Below are 21,211 nucleotides of genomic sequence, written 5' to 3' on the forward strand. Positions count from 1 at the left end.
CAAACCACTGTGTAAATATTTCAACCTTCGCATGGTTACACCTTTCTGCCTCAATTTCCTCTGCTTGACCAGGACCTACTAAAGGACTGGGATCACCTTTTCAAAAAGCCTCTGTGTCTATCAAGTTCTGCAGTGTGTCCAGTACTTGGAAAATGCTCAATAAATGTAAGCTGTCCAACGAGATGAGTGAGTCAGCTGGCATAGACTCTTTGGGACTAGAACAGAGCTACTCTTGGAGATCCCCGAGGAAAGGGAATCAGCTTTGGCTCCTTGGGGGCTCCTTCCTGCCCTCCTATACCTTGCTCGACCCAAACAGCATCTATGGGCCCTAACAGTGCCCTGATTTCTGTTCATAAACTCATTCTGCTTCCAGGCACAGGAGAGGCATGCCAGCTTGGAACCAAATCTGAGCACAAATCTACCTCAAAGCACATAGTTGGACACCCCCTAACAGTAGTACTGCATAATTGTGGGGTCCCATGCAAAACTTAAAAATGGGATCCATTGGACTTCCCTGGTGGTGCAGTGGTTAAGAATCCACCTGCCAATGCAGGGGACATGGGTCCGATCCTTGGTCCTGGAAGATCCCACATGCCGTGGAGCAACTAAGCCCATGTGCCACAACTACTGAGCCTGCGAGCCACAACTACTGAGCCCGCACGCCACAACTACTGAAGCCCACACGCCCTAGAGCCCACACGCCCTAGAGCCCACATGCCGCAACTACAGAGCCCATGCACTGCAACTACTGAAGCCCACATGCTCTAGGGCCCGCGTGCCGCAACTACTGAGCCCGCGTGCTGCAACTACTGAAACCTGCGGGCCTAGAGCCCATGCACTGCAACAAGAGAAGCCACTGCAATGAAAAGCCCGTGAACCACAATGAAGAATAGCCCCCGCTCGCCACAACTAGAGAAAGCCTGCGCGCAGCAACGAAGACCCAACGCAGCCAGAAAAAACAAAAAAAATGGGGTCCCTTGTTTAAAAATTATTAAAAATTTCAAGAGGGCTGGGACTTCCCTGGCAGTCCAGTGGTTAAGACTTTGCCTTCCAATGCAGGGGGTGTGGGTTTGATCCCTGGTTGGGGAGCTAAGATCCCACATGCCTCATGGCCAAAAAACCAAAACATAAAACAGAAGCAATATTGTAACAAATTCAATAAAGACTTTAAAAATGGTCCACATCAAAAAAAAAAATCTTTAAAAAAAAATTTCAAGAGGGCAACTGCAGAGTGTTAAACCAAGAGTGGGGCCCTTCTAAGTGCAGGGCCCTGTGTGACTGCACTGTCACATACCCATGAAGCTGGCCCCACTCCCTCACAAAATCCTAACTCCCAAGACCACTGCTAAGGCAATGCCTCAGCCTATAGCTGCAGTGATGCCTGGATCAGTGTCACAGATCCAAGGCCATCATGGGAAATCAAAGGAGACCAGGACACCTTGAGTCCACCAGAGAAAAAATTAACTTGTTATTTAAAAAAGCAACATAGCATGGTACATCCAGACAATGTAATGTTATTCAGTAATAAAAATATATATATATGAGCTCTCAAGTCATGAAAAGACATGGAGGAAACTTGAATGCATATTGCTAAGTGGAAGTAGTCAATCTGAAAAGGCTACGTACTGTATGAATCCAACTATATGTCATTCTGGAAAAGGCAAAACTATGGAGACAGTAAAGGGATCAGTGGCTGCCAGGGGTTGGGAGAGAGAGGGATGAATAGGTAGAACACAGATGATTATTAGGGCAGTGAAACAATTCTGTATGATGCAATAATGGTGGAAATATGTCATTACACGTTTGTCAAAAGCCATAGATATACAACCCTAATGTCAACTATGGGCTTCAATTAGTAATAATGTGTCAATATTGGTTGGTTCATCAATTTTAACAACTGTACCACTCTCACACAAAACGCAAATAATAGGGAAAATGTGGGAGGTGGTATATGAGAATTCTCGGTACTTGTTCATCAGTTCTTCTGTGAACCTAAAACTGCTTTAAAGGATACTCCCAGATTTCTGGATCTCATGACTGGTAAACAGTGTGAGGACATAAACATTTTGAAGTGCAGCCCCCCCAAATGCCTGCCTGGTTCCTAAGAAAAGAGGGTCCCTGAGAGGTGGTGAAGAGCTCATGCTCTGGGATTTACCTGGCAAAGACTCGAGTAACTCCTGCACAACATCAGTGTGCCCAAACTGTGCTGCCACCACGGCTGGGTTGTCGTCGGTGGGCTCCGTTGGCAGCTCCACCAGTCTCTCGGTGAGAAGATACCGGACAGTCTCCAGATCCCCATAGGCCGCAGAGATGCTCAGGAGCTGGCCCTGGTCAAAACAGAACAGGGGCAGGATGTCAGCAAGACGAGTGCTGCTGGGAACTGCCAAGAAAATTGACTCTAAATGCTTCACGAAGTCCATGGGCAAGACTGGAGCTGTGCTGCCCAGGACGGCAGCACCAGCCACATGTGGCTGACGAGGCTTGAAACGTGGCTCATGCAAAGTGAGATGTACTGAAAGTGTAAAATCACATGGGATTTCAAAGACCTAGTATGAAAAGGGTAAACTATCTTGTCAATAATTTTTATACTGATTACATGTTGAAATGATGATCTTTAATATATGCTGGTTAAATAAAACAGATTATTAAAATTCTACCTGTTTCTGTTTACATTTTTAATGTGACTACTAGAAAATTTGATCTTATAAATGTCTCATATTCTATTTCTTTGGAACAGCATCATGAAAGATATCTCAGGCAGGTATCAAAATTCTTCATGTTATTTGAATGTGCAAGCCAGGGCTGCTGTCCTGTGCCTTAGGTTTGTGCCTCTGAGAGCCCTCTTCTCACAGGAAGCATGGTCTTTTTCTCAGTCAAAGGTCAGCACATGCCCCATCTCCTTGCTCACAGTGTCCCCTGCACTGGGAGGCCTCTGTCACCATCTCTGCATAGCTAAAGCCTTTTCGGTTCTCTCACCCAGGCTGCAGTACCTTGAATGGACACTTATTCATCTTGCCACACAGGTCATTTGAGCCTGAACACATGCTCTCCTGTATTGCTTTAAAGTCAGGTTTCTTAAGATATAATTTATACATAGTAAATTCACCCTTTTTAGTGCACTTTGATGAATTTTGACTAGGTATAACTCAAACACAATCACCACCAGCAAGAGCTAGACTATTCCATTGTCCCCCAAAAGCCATATTGTATTTGTGTGTCCCCACCCCCATGTCTCTGGCTCCTCTGCTAGACTGTGGGTTCCTCGGTCCAGTGTCATGCTGGTTCTCCACTGAAGAGTCAGGCACAGGACACTGACGTTGGTGCCAAACGGACATGCCACGTTGAATCCTGGCTCTGCCACTTACCACCTATATGTCTTTGGACAAGTGCCTTGACAGCACTGTACTCCAGTTCCCTCATAATAAAATGGGGATCATTACAACTCCCCTTAATCTCCTTCATGGCAGGCATTGAGGGAAGTGGGTATAAGGAACCCAGCTCACAGAGGGCAGCCATGCTAACGAATTTGTGAGTCGGCCAACCCATGAATGCATGGGCATGATATCACAACCAGGGCAGACTACTAACACGGGCAGAGGGAGGCACAGACTCCAGGCTGTCTGCTGAACAGCCCTCCTTGTGGGAGGCCACCCAGTGCCAACCCAAGGGGCCAACAAGTCTGATCTGCTCATGTGTGCATCCCAGTTCTCCCCATAAGAAGAGAGGCCTTTGGCCATATATGCTGTGAATTCATAATGGGAGGAATCAAAAATGCCCTCCCCTCAATAATTCTCAAGCACATGTACTTGCCAATTCCCCCCAAAAAATTCTCTTACAATTTTGAGAACAGGTTTAGTAATTGAGTTATTTCCAACTATTAATTATATGGAGACATTAAACCTGTTCTAATCAAAGTATTGCACACAAAACATCAGTAAAGTGCTTCCACGGTTGACAGCCAATAAGAATTTCCCACAAGGACCAGAATGTGGCAATGGTCTTCTCAAGCTGTAGGTGGGCAAGAGGGTTGATCTCCACAAGCTTTTTGGAAAAGTTTGGCATGTGTTTTAAAATTTAAAAATTGCTCATACCCACATTCTCAATTCTTGTTAACCTAGGCTGAGAAAATATATTGACAATAAGAAAAGGATTAGGCAAAAAACATTCAATACAGCATGATTTATAGTAGTAAAAAATTAGAAACAATACAAATATCTAACCAAAAGGAATAGCCAGGTAAGTGACACTGTCTCTACTAGATGGAATGTCATGTAGCCATCGAAGGTGACGCTCATAAGGAACTTATACAGAAAATTGTTCATATAATATTATGTGAGAAAAAGCAGTATGCAAAACTATACATAAATAGGCTTGTATCTATATTAGAAACAGTAACAACGACAAAATGAATGTTCAGATCAGCAGGCTGGAAGAGAGTATACCAAAAATGCTAAGTGGGATTGTTTGGATGGATTAGGAATATGATTACATTTTTGTTCTTTTTTTCTTTACTTTTATGTATTTAAAAGATTTTCTTTTTTGAGCATGTGCTATTTTTATAGTGGAAAAAAGTGTAAAAGAATATATTAAGTTAAACCTTCAGATTGCCATTTTGTCCTTTATATTTCTGTGACCCCCTCCCTGTCCCCTGGGAAGGCAGGAGCAGTGTGCTTAGGTGATGACAGGCTGAGAAGTCCACTCGAAAGGACTGGCACCCATAAGTTTACATGAGAAACAAGGTATTCAGAACACAATAGAAATCCTCATTATGATTATAATGATAACAAGAAAACAACTTTAGTGGTAACCTTCGCCCAACCTGGGTCCCCAGTTCTGGCCAGAGGGGCCGGCATTGACCTTACCTTTTCCAGCTGGGACGTGCTCTCATCACAAGCTTCTCTGAGCAGGTGCTGGGCTCTGCTGGCGTCTCCTCGCTTGTATGCGGCATCAATGCCTTCCGTCCTGGGGCTCCGTGCTGTGGTGTCACCACCTGGCATGGATAGTTTGCTGCCCATGTCCCCGGCACCTGGGTGGACAGAAGCACACACATAGCATGACCTCCACTGCCAGCGCTGCTTGTAGGAATCATCAGAGAGGAGAGTGGGATGTGCTCTCCAAGACATAAATCTGGAGGCTTTAGCAAGAGAAAGGGGTTGCCCTGAAATGCTGCCAATGTCACCAAGTACAGCAGACTTTGGCACCTGCACCCTGCTGGAGGCCCTTCCTGCATGGGGCCATCTGTGAAGGCACAGGGAAGCTGAACACAGCTTGGGGAAGATTCTGCGGCTAGACGATGGCCTGGAGCGAGCGGGTCCAGGGCACCCGGGGCAGCTGCCTGGCAGGGAACTGCCAGGCTGACCTTACCAACAGCAACAGAGAAGCAAGGGCTTTGGTGGGAGAGCTGGTAGCCCACCAAACTGTCCCACTGCTATATCCCTCAGAGGGATATGGTATCTAGTGGAGGAAGAAAGGCAGGTCAAATCCTGTGAGTGTGGAAATCTAGACCCTCTCTGCCTAGAAAACTCCACAAAGGCATGGGACTTAGAATGGCAGCCCTCATTCCATACTGTGCTGGGTCTGAAGACGCAGAAGTGAAAGCAGTCAGCCCTTAGAGCTCCCACTCTAGAAGGCTTCATAATTAGGAGGTCTGTGGATCCCAAAAGGCTTCAGAGACTTCCTGCACATCCTAAAGTTGCACACAGAAATCTGTGTGTGTGTGTGTATGCATTTCTCTGGGGAGAAAATTTAAGGCTTCTACCAGATTTTCAAATGTGTTAGTGAACCAGAGTTAAAAGTTTTATCTCTACAGATATTACAGAAAAGACTGCAATGAATGAGGAGTTAAATTTTGATTGTGTTTAGTGACAGCAGAAACGGGGACAGAATTCTATCATTCTTGGCCAAGTTCACACAGCTTGTAAGAGGTAAACTGGGACTGAAGTTTGGTTCACCAGCTCTGAGGTTGGGGCTAAACCCACTCCATCTCTTTGCTACCTCTTTGAAGGGATAAAAAAACAGGTTTTTTTTAATGTAAAAATGTAAATGCTGAGGAAGGTTGGCTTCCAAACATTGACATCACAAAAGCAAATCACATTATAGCAGCTAACATTTGGAAAAATATTTTTTTAATTTATTTTCAATAGCATAAAAATTACATGCTTAGAAATAAATTTTTAAAAAGATGGACAAGATCTATACCCTGAAAGCTATAAAACACTGCTGAGAGAAATTAAACAAGACCTATATAAATGGAAAGAAATCTCATGTTCATGGATTAGAAGAATCAATATTGTTAAGATGTCAATTCTCCCCAATTTTATCTATAGATTCAATGTAATCCCTACCATAATTCCAATAGGCTTTTTGGGGGGTAAAAATTGACAATCTGATCCTCAAATTTGTATGAAAATTCAAAGGACTTATAATATCCCAAGCAATCTTGAAAAAGAAGAGTTGGAGGACATATACTACCTGATTTCAAGTCTTACTATAAAGCTATAATAATCAAGGCAGTGTGGTAATAGATCCGTGGAACAGAATAGAAAGTTGAGAAATAGACCCATACTTGTACACCCAATTAATTTTTGATAAAGGGTGCCAACACAATGAGAAATGCAAAAATCCTTTCAATAAATGGTGCTGGAACAACTGCACATCCATTGAATAAAAAGAGACTCAGACCCCTACTTCTCACCACACACAAAAATTACTTTGAGATGGATCATGGATTTAAACATAAAGGTTAAAATTGTAGCGCTTCTAGGAAAAAAAATCACAGGAGAATATTTTTATGACTTGAGAATAGGCAAAGCTTCCTTAGATGGGACACAGAAAGTAATAATCATGAAAAGAAAAAAATTCCTAAATTAGACTTTAACAAAAATTAAAACTTCTGCTCATCAGAAGGTTGATCTACCATTTAAAAACTATTTACTATTTGAAAACGAGTAGGCAAGTTACATACTGGAAGAAAATATTTGTAAAATATATATCCAAAAAAGGAATGGTATTCAGAAAATAGAAAGAACTCCTATAACTCAGTAATAAAGGACAAACAACCCAGTTAAAAATGAGCAAAGATTTGAACAGAAGATATTCTAAAAGCTCAGTATCATTAGTCATTAGGGAAATGCAAGTTAAACACCACTACACTCCCACCAAAATCACTAAAATTTAAAAATACTGACAATACTTGGTGAGGATATGGAGCAATGAGAACATTCATACCTTATTGGTTGTGTCTAAAATGGTACAACCACTTTGGAAACAAGTCTGGTGGTTTCTTATGAAACTAAGTATATACGTACCCTATGACTCACTTATTCTATTCTTAGGTATTTACCCAAGAAAAATATGTGTAAAAAATATATCCAAGAATGTTCATGGCAACTTTATTCATGGTATTTCCAAACTGTAAATAGCAAAGGTGTCCATCAACAGGAGAATGAATAAATAACTACTGTGGCATAGTAACTACTCAGCAATCAAAAGGAATAAATTACTGATCCATGAAATGACTGATGGGAATCTCAAAACACAATGCAGAGTGAAAGAATGACTGCACAAAATGATCCCATTTATATTCTGTTCTAATCAGTGGTGGGAAAAAAATCAGAACAGTGGTTCCTGAGGGTGGGGACAGTCATGAAGTTTACCAGCGGAGGGGTATGAGGAAATTGTTTGGGTGATGGTTCTTTACCTTGATGATGTTTTTAGTACACAGGTGTTGGTATTTGTTAAAACTTATCAAATAGTCTAATGAAGATATGTGCATTTTACTTTATATAAACTTTACCTAAAAAATTATAAATAATATTGAACTATAGTCAATAATATGAATACTGAAGCACTTGAGGGTGAAAAGTACAGATATTTCCAATTTACTTTGAAATGCATTATAAATAATGGATTGATGGATGGATAGAAGAACAGACAGAAATGAGAGCAATTTTAGAAAATGTTAATGGTAAAATCTAGGTGGTGGGTATATGGATGTACATGGTTCAGTTCTTTCAGTTTCACTGTATATTTGGAATTTTTCATAACAAAATATTGGGAGAAGTGAATCAGAATAACATACCCTAAATGGAAGGCCTGCCATATGGCATACTGAACGAGCTCCACCACCAGCCCAGAAAAATCCTGCTCTGGAGAAAGGAAAAGACAAGCTGCTTACAGTAAAGCCCCTTGATACCATCCAGGGTCTTTACAGCTCACTCTAAGCCATGACTATTTCAAAGGCAACCATTCTGAAAATCCACGTTAAGTGGATTTCATGAGTGTCACGCACAATCTGCATCCTTCCTGAAACACCAATACAAGACTGCTGTGTCTGAATGGAGATTACTGGTTTTTTTTTTTTTTTTTTTGGCTATGCATTTTTGGAAAGGGGTATCAAAAAAGGGCTTAGTGTGTAAGTGGTTATACATGTGAATAAGGCAGCTTCACATCCCATCACACACTAACAGTCCCCATTAATTATTAACAGTCAGAGACTAAGACATTTGAGAGTCAGCTGCAGGGAGAAGCCATTGGCAGGGTAAGAAGAAGGCAGAATCCACAGCCGCGTCATCCATCAGAAGAGGCACTTAATTATGTCGCTGCTCATCTTTCAGAATTAAACAAATATCCTCCTTATCTCTGTAAAAGACAGGTGCACGTGCGTGAGGAGGTATAAAGTAACCTCTTCTGTTCATATTAGGAACATAAATAAAAAAGTTCACCTTTATGCCCAAGTTAAGCAACACTGAGAAGGTAGAACCAAGGACATAGGATGCATGTGAAATTACAAGGGTGGTTTTACTTTAACATGATTTATAAATAATGCAACATATGTGGAATAAATGACATAGTAAGAAACAAGACTCTGCTAAGTTCTATTTACATATATATATATATTTAATACTGTGGTGTTTTCAGTTTGAATCTGATTTTCTTAAGTTGCATGGACAACACATGTACACTCTCACTGACCCAAGAGCTGGGGGGTCTGGTCCAATCAAATTGTTGGAAGGACATTATGGGAAAACATCAGGTAATGCATATGCATTTAATTTACTCTGCCAACTTCATTTAATTTCCTGAAATCATAAAGAGAATGATTAACATATATTTAAATTTTAAAAAAAAGACCAAAATGCTAATGATAAGTGTTAATGATGGGCTGGGGGGAATTAGTGATAGGATTAGAAAAGATTTTTCTTTATTTCCTAAATTCCCTGTAATGGAATTATATGACTGCTTTATTTAAAACTTTAAAGAAGTTAGATAAGTAATAAAAGAATACATTCTCATTGAAGAAAATTAAATAGTACAGAGATACATCATGTAAGGCAGAACCCCTCCTCCCCACCATGAAACACTGTTTCTTAGAGGTAAATATTTACTTTAACAGTAATTTTTTTTTAACAAAAATACTACAGTTTTATATTTGAGAATTGGTGTCCTTTGATTTAAATTTAAATCGGGGTAATTGTATGTATGTATACTATTTGAGATTATTTAGTTATTTGTGCCTATTAATCAACCATTATCTGTAATTATATTCTTTTACACAGTAAAACATCACAGTTCTAAATATTTTGCTCATACAGATTTAAAATTCATACTAAAAATATAACCCCCCAAACTTACTCTATTTCAATACAATATTAATGTAGCAAACAAGTAACTAGGACTAGTAGGAAAATAATAGTAGAACATTAGAATGATTCAGTGTCAAATTTTTTAAAAAATCCTTTTTGTTCTTTATTACAATAGGTGTAATTATTTTCCTAAATAGCAATGAAAATTCCATATACATATATATACTACAGCCAGGCATCTTAATTCTTTGGGTGATGGTTCTATATCTTGAATTAATGTAAAGTTAATATGCGTAACAAAGAAGGTAACAAAAAACTAGGAGAAAGGGAAACCATTAGCACAGTTCTTTTTTATTTTTAAGGTTTGGTCAGTGTTGCTTGTTTGTTTTTAGGAAAGTGTCAATTAGAAGTAATTAGAAGCAAGAACGAGTGAGGGGAAGCTATAAATGTAGTGAATGAGTAGCATTATGGATTCAGCACATGTAGACTTACTCAAGAATACAAGAAATATTTACAGTAAGCTGTGAGGTGATAAGTGAACATATTCCTGGTGGGTGATAAATGTTAATATCTACACAGCCTGGTATTTAAATATGCTGGACATGGACAGTAAATTAAAGTTCATTATGTGAAAAGTATTTGGTTAAAAAATATTTAAAAACCTATGAAACCAGAACATCATTTAGTCCTTGATAATCACTTTCAATTTAATATTCTATTTATAAAAAAATACTTTCAGTAACACTGTATATTTCACATATTCAGCCATTCCTAGGAGAAATGTTTTTAGTTGCTAATAACTCAATCTCTAAATGTTATTTCTGTAATTCAAGTTTTAGAAAAACAAATTATTCTGACTACAGGAAAACTAACAGAAATTATTCTTCTCTTTTATTTTGGGAAAGTAATAAAACAGAATTCCATGAATGTTATAGAGAGATGTCTGGCTGTACAAGCCATGTCACTTACACTAATAGTTCACTGTGGCCTTCCCCATCTTAAAGAGAGTCCTCCTTTGTCTGCTGATTCTGAGTCTGTTCTGTCCTTATATCCTAAAGAGACATTCTTACCTTTTCTTCTAGAACAATATTTGTTAACTCATCCCTCCCAACCCAATAATCAGAATAAAATTCTCTCTCTACTGCTTTTTTCCTACGAATCTAGGACAATGGAGAGGTAATATGAAAGTGACTTTAATTCTATCAGTTCTAAATGTTGGTCTCTTATGTATATATATTATACATTTAATTCTCTCATCCCTGTCAAAGAATACATGCATGACAGAAGGCAAATGCTCTCTCTTGATTCGAAATCTGTAGCATCCTCTGTACATCCTGGAAAAGACACTAACGTTTTACTTGAATATATACTTTTTAAAAAATTACATTTACCTCCATCAATAGAGTAGCAAAAGGTAAACATATATCTAACAACCCAGAGGTCACTGAAGAATAAACAAGAGTAAACTTTAGGATGCTACTGACCTGGTCATAATTGTTTAATGACCTTCCTGTGCCATCCTCCATCGAGTCCCTGTGTGGCCAAACCCGGGGGTTGGGGGCTGTCCCTCCCCGGAGGTGACGCCCTCCTGGCACTGCAGTGGCTCACCCACTGTTGCCCTGGGCTTACCGGCCTCCAGCAAGAAGGATGCTTCTTTCTTTGCCAGCTGTCACTCTAGGGGTTTAGCCTCAGCAGCAGTTTTCATCTCTGGGTCACATTACAGTGAAATCCAACCCTTTATTTCTTCGGGGAAGAGGCAGAGGTTGAGGGGGTGTAGAGGGCGACATGACCCCAGGGTGACTCTCGGCAGTAATTCCTCACTGACTCCAGATGGCTGGTGCTCAGCCCCATCAAGCTGGGCCATCAGACCCAGCATCAGAAAAGAAAGCAAAGACAGCAGTGGCATTCACCAGGGGCCTGGCTCGCGGCTCACGCAGAGCAGAGCTCCAGCCACGCAGGTTGAGCGTTTCTCATACCAGCAAAGCCTCCCAGCACAGATGTAAAACTTCTCTGTGGATAGTCTCACCAAATCACTGGAAATGAATTTTTGTTAATAAAAGGGGCATGGGCGGTTATACCTATGAGCAGGCTGTGCAGAGGGAAATCGCACATAAAAGTGCAGTTTTCTTTAGAAACAAAACATACAATTAATTGTTAAGATTCCATGTTATGTCCACCTGACACAGTGAAAAATTTAATGAGTTCTAATATTCATTGCTGGCCAGAGTGTGGTGAAAATCGTACACTTGTCAATGTGGGAAGGCTTACTGAGACAGGCTGGGACCTGGGACCCTTTGCTGTAGCGCTGCAATGCTTGCACCTGGACATATGTCTTTTGGAGTTACAAAATACAAAGAAACTATAAGGGACTGAAAATAACTGCGTGCATGTGTACTTGGGGCAAATTATGGACAAAAAGATACAAAAAGACCAAAAAAAGCCAACTGCCACTTCTGAGAAGCAGGGAGCAAAAGCAGGGTACTACGCATGCCCCCTGCACACAATACTACCAAAGAGGTGGGCAAAACACCTAAGCCACCCCTCCTGTTGAACCCCTGGACACACCCCTACCCTCACCCCATATAAGGAACCAGCTCGCCCCCCTCAGGGAGCGGAGCAAGAAAGGGAAACTCTTGTTTGTTCTTGCTCCCCACTGCTACATCAGAGGTCCCAATGAAGTCTTGCTTGAATTTCTTGTCTGGCCTCTGATCAATTTCTATTGATTAAGGAAGGCCAAGAACCCTGGTCGGTATCAACAGCAACACTATGAGTAGGTGTCATGGCTGCCATTTTACAGATGAGGGAGGCCAAGATGAAGACACTTCACAGTGACAGGCTGGCAAGGAGCAGGGACAAGAGTGACAGCAGCAGGTCTTTGTGACCCTAGAGCCCATAGAAATCCTACTACTCTTCTTTCCAGTTTATTTTTTTTTCCCATAGGAAACATTTTCAAATTGAAATATAGTTGATTTACAATGTTGTGTTAATTTCTGCTGTATAGCAAAGTGATTCAGTTATACAATATATACAATCTTTTTTTTGGGCGGGCGGGGGGGTTCGCCACACCTCGCAACTTGCAGGATCTTAGTTCCCTAACCAGGGATCGAACCCGTGCCCCTTCAGTGGAAGCACTGAGTCCTAACCACTGGACCACCAGGGAATTCCCCTACACATTCTTTTTTTTTTTTTTTTTTAATTTTTATTGGAGTATAGTTGCTTTGCAATGTTGTGTTAGTTTCTGCTGTACAGCAAAGTGAATCAGCTAAATGTACACATCCCCTCTTTTTTGGATTTCCTTCCCATTTAGGTCACCACAGAGCATTGAGTAGAGTTTCCTGTGCTATACAGTATGTACTCATTAGCTATCTATTTTATATATAGTAGTGTATATATGTCAATCCCAATCTCCCAGTTCATTCCACCCTCCCTTCCCCCCCTTGTATCCATACATCCATTTTCTACATCTGTGTCTCTCTTCGTTCCAGTTTAATACTTGAGACAGACTGCATGTTTTGTCCCCCTAAATTTCATGTTAACCCTAATCCCCAGTATGATGGTATTAGGAGGTGGGTCTCCGGGAAGTGACTGGCTTATGAAGGTGGAGCCGCCATGATGGGATTAGTGCCCTCCCAGAAGAGACAGAGACCTTACTTCTCTGTCCCACATGAGGACACAATGAGAAGATGGCCGTCTGCAACCAGGAAGTGGATCCTCACCAAGAACAGAATCTGCCAGTACCTCATCCTGGACTTCCCAGCCTCCGACGTGAGAAATAAATGTCTGTTGTTTAAGGCACCCAGTCTGTGGCAATTTTATAGCAGCCTGAGCCGACGAAAATAGTAGTACCTCTAGATACTTCAAAATGAGGAGCTACCATGCAGCCATTAAAACTGATGATAATGGAGACTAAGGAAAAGTACAGAAAAGACTTATACAATATTAAGCTAAAAGAATAGAATATGGAGCACAGACAGTGAAAAATGGAAAAAATATATAACACAGAAGATTGGTTGACATCATTTGAAAATACGCAAAGTGAAAGAATTTATTTTGGGAAAAAAAGAAGATTTCTAATGAGTATAGTCTATTATTTTTGTTTATAAAAATTTAGTCTGTTTCTCTCTGTTTAGAAAGAAAAGCTGAGGAACACAAGTACATGATAGCAGCAGGTGAAATTATCAGAGATTTTTTTCTATTTGTGTTTTTCTGTGTTTGCCAATATCTTTCCCTTTTTCTCAGCAGTTTGTATTGATTTTGAAATTAGGAAAAAGAAAACAATGAAGTGTATCCAGCACAAAGTTGACACTTTCAGTCTGACTTAATTAACTAGTTCTTTGATGGTATTATTTAAGCTAAAGCAACTCTTGGGTATACCAAGTCTTGACTCAGTTGCTCTGGAAATAAAGAGAACAAGAAAATTTCCCGGACAATAACTGGCAAAGGTGTCATGGACTTTAAAAGAGAAAATAAAATGGTCTATGATAACATTTAGTATATCCGTAATTGGTACCATTTATTGAGTACTGCCAGATGCTATAAGAAATGCCCTGCATACATCTGCCTTCCTCCCAACACCCATGCAAGGCAGGGGTTCTCATCACCACTTTCCAGCAGATGACCAGTGCTCCAGGTGATTAGTGAAAGTGCCTCCACCCAGCTCCTAACAGCAGAGCTGGGACTTGAACCCTTGGCACCTGTCGTCAAAGTCCAACCCCCTACTTCCCAGGCTGGGTGCACCCAGCCAAACATGGGGCAATTATTCAGAATGTAATGTCCTTGGCAAACATGTAGGAACTAAAAGGTAAGATGATTCTGTCTCATTAGATGGAAAAACCAGAGAGGATATGGAAACCAATTCCTCCATAAATTCAGTAGCAGTGGAAAAGAGACACAGAAATACAGAGCTACAAAGATGAATTCTTTCCAACACTTAGTTCCTCTCCCCAAAATTCATTTATTTATTGCTCATTCATTTTATAAACAATACTTACTATGTGCTGAGCTAGAGCCTGAGGACACACCTTGATGAGACAGGCAGGAAGAGCTAGAGTGTGAAGCTGTATTCTTCCCAGATTTTACTTTTTTTTTGTAATTGAAGTGTGGTTGAATTACAATGTTGTGTTAATTTCTGCTGTATAGCAAAGTGATTCAGTTATACATATATATATATATACACACATTCTGTTTTAAAATTCTTTTCCATTATGGTTTATCACAGGATATTGAATATAGTTCCCTGTGCTATACAGTAGGACCTTGTTGTTTATCCCAGATTTTACTTTTTTTTTTTTAAAGAAGACTGGGTTTTAAATTTTTATTAATTTATTTATTTTGGTCGTGACGCGCGGCATGTGGTATCTTAGTTCCCCGACCAGGGATCAAACCCGTGCCCCCTTCAGTGGAAGTGCAGAGTCTTAACCACTGGACCACCAGGGGAGTCCAGATTTTACTTTTAAACGTCTACAACAAATGCCATGCTCGAGAGACTTGGGATGGTCAACAGACACTGAACTGGTCAAGAAAGATGAACCGTCCTTCTGAGGAAACAAAAATCACAGAAGTAAGACAGTTCCTTTATTTAATACTCATATAATATAAAAAGGTGCAATCTGAAGATATAAAAAGAAATAGTCATACTCTGATCTCTGGGGAGGTGATTGTGGGCTGGGCCCACTGAGGGCTGGGCCAACCTCTGTCACAGCAATCCTGCTTCCAGGGAAGTGACTAAGGAAATAATTCTATACATTTAAAAAGCACTATGCAAGGACTTCCCTGGTGGTGCAGTGGTTAAGAATCCACCTGCCAATGCAGGGGACACGGGTTCGAGCCCTGGTCTGGGAAGATCCCACATGCCGTGGAGGAACTAAGCCCGTGCTCAACAACTACTGAGCCTGCGCTCTAGAGCCTGCGAGCCACAACTACTGAGTCCGCGTGCTGCAACTACTGAAGCCCACGCGCCTAGAGCCTGTGCTCCGCAACAAGAGAAGCCCCTGCTCGCCGCAACTAGCAAAAGCTCATGCGCAGCAACGAAGACCCAACACAGCTAAAAATAAATAAATAAAATAAATACATTTATTTAAAAAAAGCACTATGCAGGAAAACAGAAGGAAATATGCATAAAGATGCTGATTTCTGTATGGTTTAGTATAGCAAAGAATGGTGGTTTTGTCAATTATGAAATGCATTAAAATGTTTATCACATCGAGCACATGGAGGGACCCCGCAACACAGGAAAACTGACCGGAAGGAAAGACTCCAGATGATAACTTTGGTTTTTCTTATGTGATGGAATTTGAGGTGATCTTTTCCCCTTTCCTCTATTTTCCAGTTATTTCTCTGTTACTGTTATAATGGAAAAATAGGTTTTTAAAATACACTTTTCAGATTAACAAAGTGAAATTTCTAACTAAATCCAAATTCCTCTTGGCAAAGATGGACACAAGGAAAGAAGAAAATATCTCAATCCAGAGGGAAATTTAGGATGAGGCACCAAGATTTTTCCAGTAGTGTCTTTTACTGAGAACTGTGAACCATGCTAACACACGTGGCAACAGAGATAGAACTGTACTCAAATGAGAAGACTTGGGTTCAAGTTCCAGTCTATTGCTCAACAGCTGCATGGTCTTAGCAAGTATTTGAGATGTCTGAATCTTGTCATCTTCTTGTGAAAAACAAAAACGAAACAAAATCCCCAAACAAAAAATGACACATATAACAATATTGCAAAATGCATGCTCCCCAAAATAAAAGGACCGGCCCACAAATGGGGGTTATTTCCATGATGCCTGTCCCCTTCCCCCCAACTCCAGGCAACTGTGAGGCACTGACACTGCACCCCCACTTTCTCTGTGGACCTCAGGCTCCCTCAGCCTTCACTCTTGTGTCTCTCCCTCCTGGAAGGAGCCCCACCCCTTCCCTGCTTCCAGGCCCAGTATGGATGCTACCCCCCAGGGAGCCCTGGGGCCCTTCCCATGGGCTTCCTTCTCCTCCCTCTGTCTGCACCTGGCCTGACTGGGACCACCCCTGTTGTGAGGATCTGGCTGCCTCCTTTCTGCTTGGTGTTGCCGGCAAGCTGGGCCTGCAGATACTCAATCAGCATCGTGTGTCCCTAGCACTGTGCCATGCACGTAGTAAGTGCTCATTAACAACTTCTTGAATTCAACTCACTGGGCTTCCAGAGCTCTCTGTGTGCCAGTGAGGGGTTCACTCTAATCTTGCCCATCTGCAATATCATTCAGGATGGCCACAGGGCACAGATCTCCTGGTAAAAGAGAAGGACACCTTCAGGCCCTTCTGGATTTTCCTTTCCACCAATTCTTCTTTAAATGCTTGATAAAATTCACCAGTGAAGTCATTTGGGCCTGGCTTTTCTTTGTGGGGCATTTTTAAAATTATTAATTCAATCTCTCTACTTGTTATAAGTCTGTCCAGATTTCCTATTCTTTCTTGAGTCAGTTTAGGTAGTTTGTGTCTTTCTAAGGATTTATCCACTTCATTTAAGGTACTGAATTTGTTGGTGTACAATTGTCCATAGTATTCTCTTACAATTATTTTTTATTTATGTACAGTTGACAGTGATGTCCCCTTTTCATTCCTGATCTTAGTAATCTGAGCCTTGTCTCTTATTTTTCTTGGTCATTCTAAGTGAAAATTTGTAAATATTTTTTTCAAAGAACCAACTTTTGGTAGGTTTCTCTGATTTTCTCTATTGTTTTTCTAGTCTCTATTTCATTTATTTCTGCTCTAATCTTTGTTCTTCCCTCTGCTTGCTTTGGGTTTAGTTTCTTTTCTAGTTTCTTAAGATGGAAGGTTAGGATATTGATTTGAGACCTTTCTTCTTTTTTAATATAGGTGGGTATAGCTATAAATTTCCTTCTAAGCACTGCTTTACATGCATCCTCTAAGTTTTAGCATGTTGTGTTTTGTTTTCATTCATATCAATGTGTGCTCTAATTTCCCTTATGATTTCTTCTTTAACTCACTGGTTATTTAGGAGCATGTTGTTTCATTTCCACATATTTGTGAATTTCCCAAATTTCCTTCTGTTATTGATTTCTAATTTTATACCACTGTGGTCAGAGAACATGTTTTGTTTTATTTCAATCCTTTTAAATTTATTGAGGCTTGTTTTATGGACAAACACAATTTAAACACATAAGGAAAAATCTCCACAAAACTCTATGTGTCCTAAAACACACAAACTAGATAAAAGGACGAATGACAAATGAGAAAAGAAAATTAGAATGACCAATTAGAAAAGAAAACCCTATATTACAGACAAAGGGTTAATATGATGAACGAAGCATGTTCTTACATTGCTGGAGGGAATACAAAATTGCACAACCTCCATGGAGGGGAATTACCAATACCTAGCAAAATTACATCTGCATTTTCCCTCTTAGCCCAACACTCTGCATTTTAGACATTTATGCCAAAGATACAACAGCAAAAATGCAAAATGATGTCCACACAAGACTATTTATTGCATCATTATTGCAGGGGAAACAATCTAATGTCCATCTATAGAGAACTGGTTACAGAAACTATGGGACTTCTGTAATCAGAGTCCTATGCAATGGTAAGAAGGAAAGAGAAAGAGTTCTATATACTGGGGCATCATCTCCTACTGTTTTGTGATTCTCAGGGCAGCTCCCATTACCTCCCCCCTGGGTGGGACACACAACATCCCAGCCCCCAATGACCCTGTGTGCTGGGTCTGCTCACCCCATCCTAGAGCTGGGAAGGCAGAGGCTCAGCTGAGGGCAAATGAGGAGCCTGAATTACGCCCCAAAGTGGCAGCTCTGGCACAGTGCAGAAGAACAAGTGCAGCACTTGTGGTTCCTGGAAGAGGGAGAGGCCCATGCCCCGTGCTTATGGGTAACTGCCAAGGATTCTCCCCATGCCCATCCATAATCTCCATGCATCCTAAAGTACTGATGGTGAGGAGAAAACCTGCAAGGAGGTGTCCTGCCTCTATCTCCTCATTCTCCTAGGCAGAGTGCACTTTTCTGGTGCAGGGCGGGCAGGGCAGGCTGCTGAGGTTTCTGCACTGGAAAGAGCAGAAGCAGGGCAGACAGACAGACATATACTCACCAAGACAAGACAGGTTGGCTTTGGGGGAAATACCTGGAGGTCTCTTGAGAATACAAGATTAGAGATTGAGGATAGAGACTGCATTTTGTGAACTTCTGGGAAAGATCTGGGCAAAGGAGTTCAGAGGCTTGGCTGTATGCTTTAAATGGAATTCCCTGTGGATGTCCTGTTGAGAAACTTCAGTAAAGATTTAAACTGCGTTTTGATTTTGTTTTAAGATTCCAGGCTGGAGTTTCCTTGGAATACAGAGTCTATGAGTGATTTCCCTGCATCTCACATATATATTCATTTCTCCTCTTCTTCCTTTTTAACAAATGGAATATACTATGATTATGTTCTACAACTTGCTTCCCTCACTTAAAAGTTCTGTGTCGGCACATGGAGATCCAGCATACCTGTTTTCATGGTAGCCCTTTGTCCTCATTGATGGACATTTAGGGCATATCTAGTTCTGTGTAATCCCCTTCACTGCTGTGCTGAACATCCCTACATGTGCATTTCTCACCTGAACTGTATCTCCAGGTTAAATTCCTAGCAGTGGAAGGAGCAGAGGATATAGTCAGCCTTGATTTTTATAAAGATTGCCAATTTGCTTTTCCAAAAGTTGCATCAATTATATCCTTACTTAATTATCAACTCAATATTAGTTTAAAATAAAATATGAAAAACAGCAGAAGTTATATCTTTGCTGTCTTAAATAATATCAAACTTCCTGATTGTTTCCAATCTGCAAAGCAAAATAACATATCTCATAATTGGTTTTGGTTTCCATTTCTTTCCATATGAATGACATTCAGCATATTTTCATGTTTACCCATCATCTCTATCTTTTTCAATGAACTAAACTCTCTAATTCTATTTTTTGGTTCATTTGAAAATTGGAATATTCTTTCTATCATTGATTTGCCAGTGCTCTTTGTGGTATATGTTGAAGATAGTTTTTACCTATTTGTTGGTTGTCACTTGAGAGGCTTTTCTACAGAATAGTTCTAATTGTTATGTAATCATTTTATTAATCTTCTCCTTTATGATATCTGGGTTTTGTGCTGTGCTTAGGAAAAAGTCCCTCTCCCTCCAAAATTATTTTAATTTATCATTTTCCTAGACTTTCAATGGTGTTGTTCATTTTTATGTTTAAATATTTGATTCATCTGAAATTGATTTTGGTGTGGAAGTGAGAAAGCAATATGTTATTTTTGTCCTATTGCCAGGTAAACTTTCTTTTCTGGACTAATTTGAAATCCTAAATAGTAAAGCAAAAGCAATGTGTATTTGGACCTATTTTTTTTTTTGGCTGTGAGGCATGTGGGATCTTAGCTCTGCAACCAGGGATCGAACCCGCATTGGAAGGTGAAGTCTTAACCACTGGACCACCAGGGAAGTCCCATTTTGGCTTATTTTTGAGTTGCTACTCTGTCCCATTGCTTTCCCTGTCCTTTCCCTTTCTACTCTCCAACACATTTCATTACTATGGCATTGTAATAATTCTAACATATGATGGAACTACTCTGTCCTCCTCTCAACTGACCTCCTCCTGATTTGAATCTTCTTGGCTATCCTTATATGCTTATTTTTCTAGGTAGAATTTATTATTCTTTGTTCATGTTCTTTTTTTTAAAAAAATATTTATTGGAGTATAATTGCTTTACAATGTTGTGTTAGTTTCTGCTGTATAACAAAGTGAATCAGCTATACATATACATATATCCCCATACCCACTCCCTCTTGCATCTCCCTCCCTCCCACCCTCCCTATTCCACCCCTCTAGGTGGTCACAAAGCACGGAGCTGATCTCCCTGTGCTATGCGGTTGCTTCCCACTAGCTATTTTACATTTGGTAGTGTATATATGTCCATGCCACTCTCTCACCCTGTCACATCTTACCCCTCCCCCTCCCCATATCCTCAAGTCCATTCTCTAGTAGGTCTGTGTCTTTATTCCCGTCTTGCCACTAGGTTCTTCATGACCTTTTTTTTTCTTCTTAGATTCCATATATATGTGTTAGCATACTGTATTTGTTTTTGTCTTTCTGACTTACTTCACTCTGTATGACAGACTCTAACTCCATCCACCTCACTACAAATACCTCCATTTCATTTCTTTTTATGGCTGAGTAATATTCCATTGTATATATGTGCCACATCTTCTTTATCCATTCATCTGATGATGGACACTTAGGTTGCTTCCATGTCCTGGCTATTGTAAATAGAGCTGCAATGAACATTTTGGTACAGGACTCTTTTTGAATTATGGTTTTCTCAGGGTATATGCCCAGTAGTGGGATTGCTGGGTTGTATGGTAGTTCTATTTTTAGTTCTTTAAGGAACCTTCATACTGTTCTCCATAGTGGCTGTATCAATTTACATTCCCACCAACAGTGCAAGAGTGTTCCCTTTTCTCCATACCCTCTCCAGCTACAGTAATCAAGGCAGTTTGGTACTGGCACAAAAACAGAAACATAGATCAATGGAACAGGATAGAAAGCCCAGAGATAAACCCACACACATATGGTCACCTTATCTTTGATAAAGGAG

The 21,211-nt window shown here is 40.4% G+C and overlaps 1 protein-coding gene across 10 annotated transcripts in view; it reads right to left on the reverse strand.

The window, feature by feature from the left end:
- Nucleotides 1–21,211, reverse strand: part of LRRK1 (leucine rich repeat kinase 1) — a 118,043-nt gene that overhangs the window by 71,669 nt on the left and 25,163 nt on the right. For 9 of the 10 annotated variants that reach the window (XR_011075513.1, XR_011075514.1, XM_068556672.1 and 6 more), the window contains 2 exons: nt 4,863–5,026; nt 2,156–2,327 (listed from right to left, as the gene is read on the reverse strand). Coding sequence is in view for 8 of the 10 variants with exons in the window: in XM_068556672.1 (XP_068412773.1) it covers nt 2,156–2,327; nt 4,863–5,026 (336 nt within the window). In the remaining 2 variants the exon portion in view is untranslated. Of the gene's footprint in view, nt 1–2,155; nt 2,328–4,862; nt 5,027–8,973; nt 9,049–21,211 lie in introns of those variants that run through there. The other variant, XM_068556716.1, reaches the window with a different exon arrangement.

This window comes from Eschrichtius robustus, chromosome 1 (assembly GCF_028021215.1).
Source record: "Eschrichtius robustus isolate mEscRob2 chromosome 1, mEscRob2.pri, whole genome shotgun sequence".
NCBI lineage: Eukaryota > Metazoa > Chordata > Mammalia > Artiodactyla > Eschrichtiidae > Eschrichtius > Eschrichtius robustus.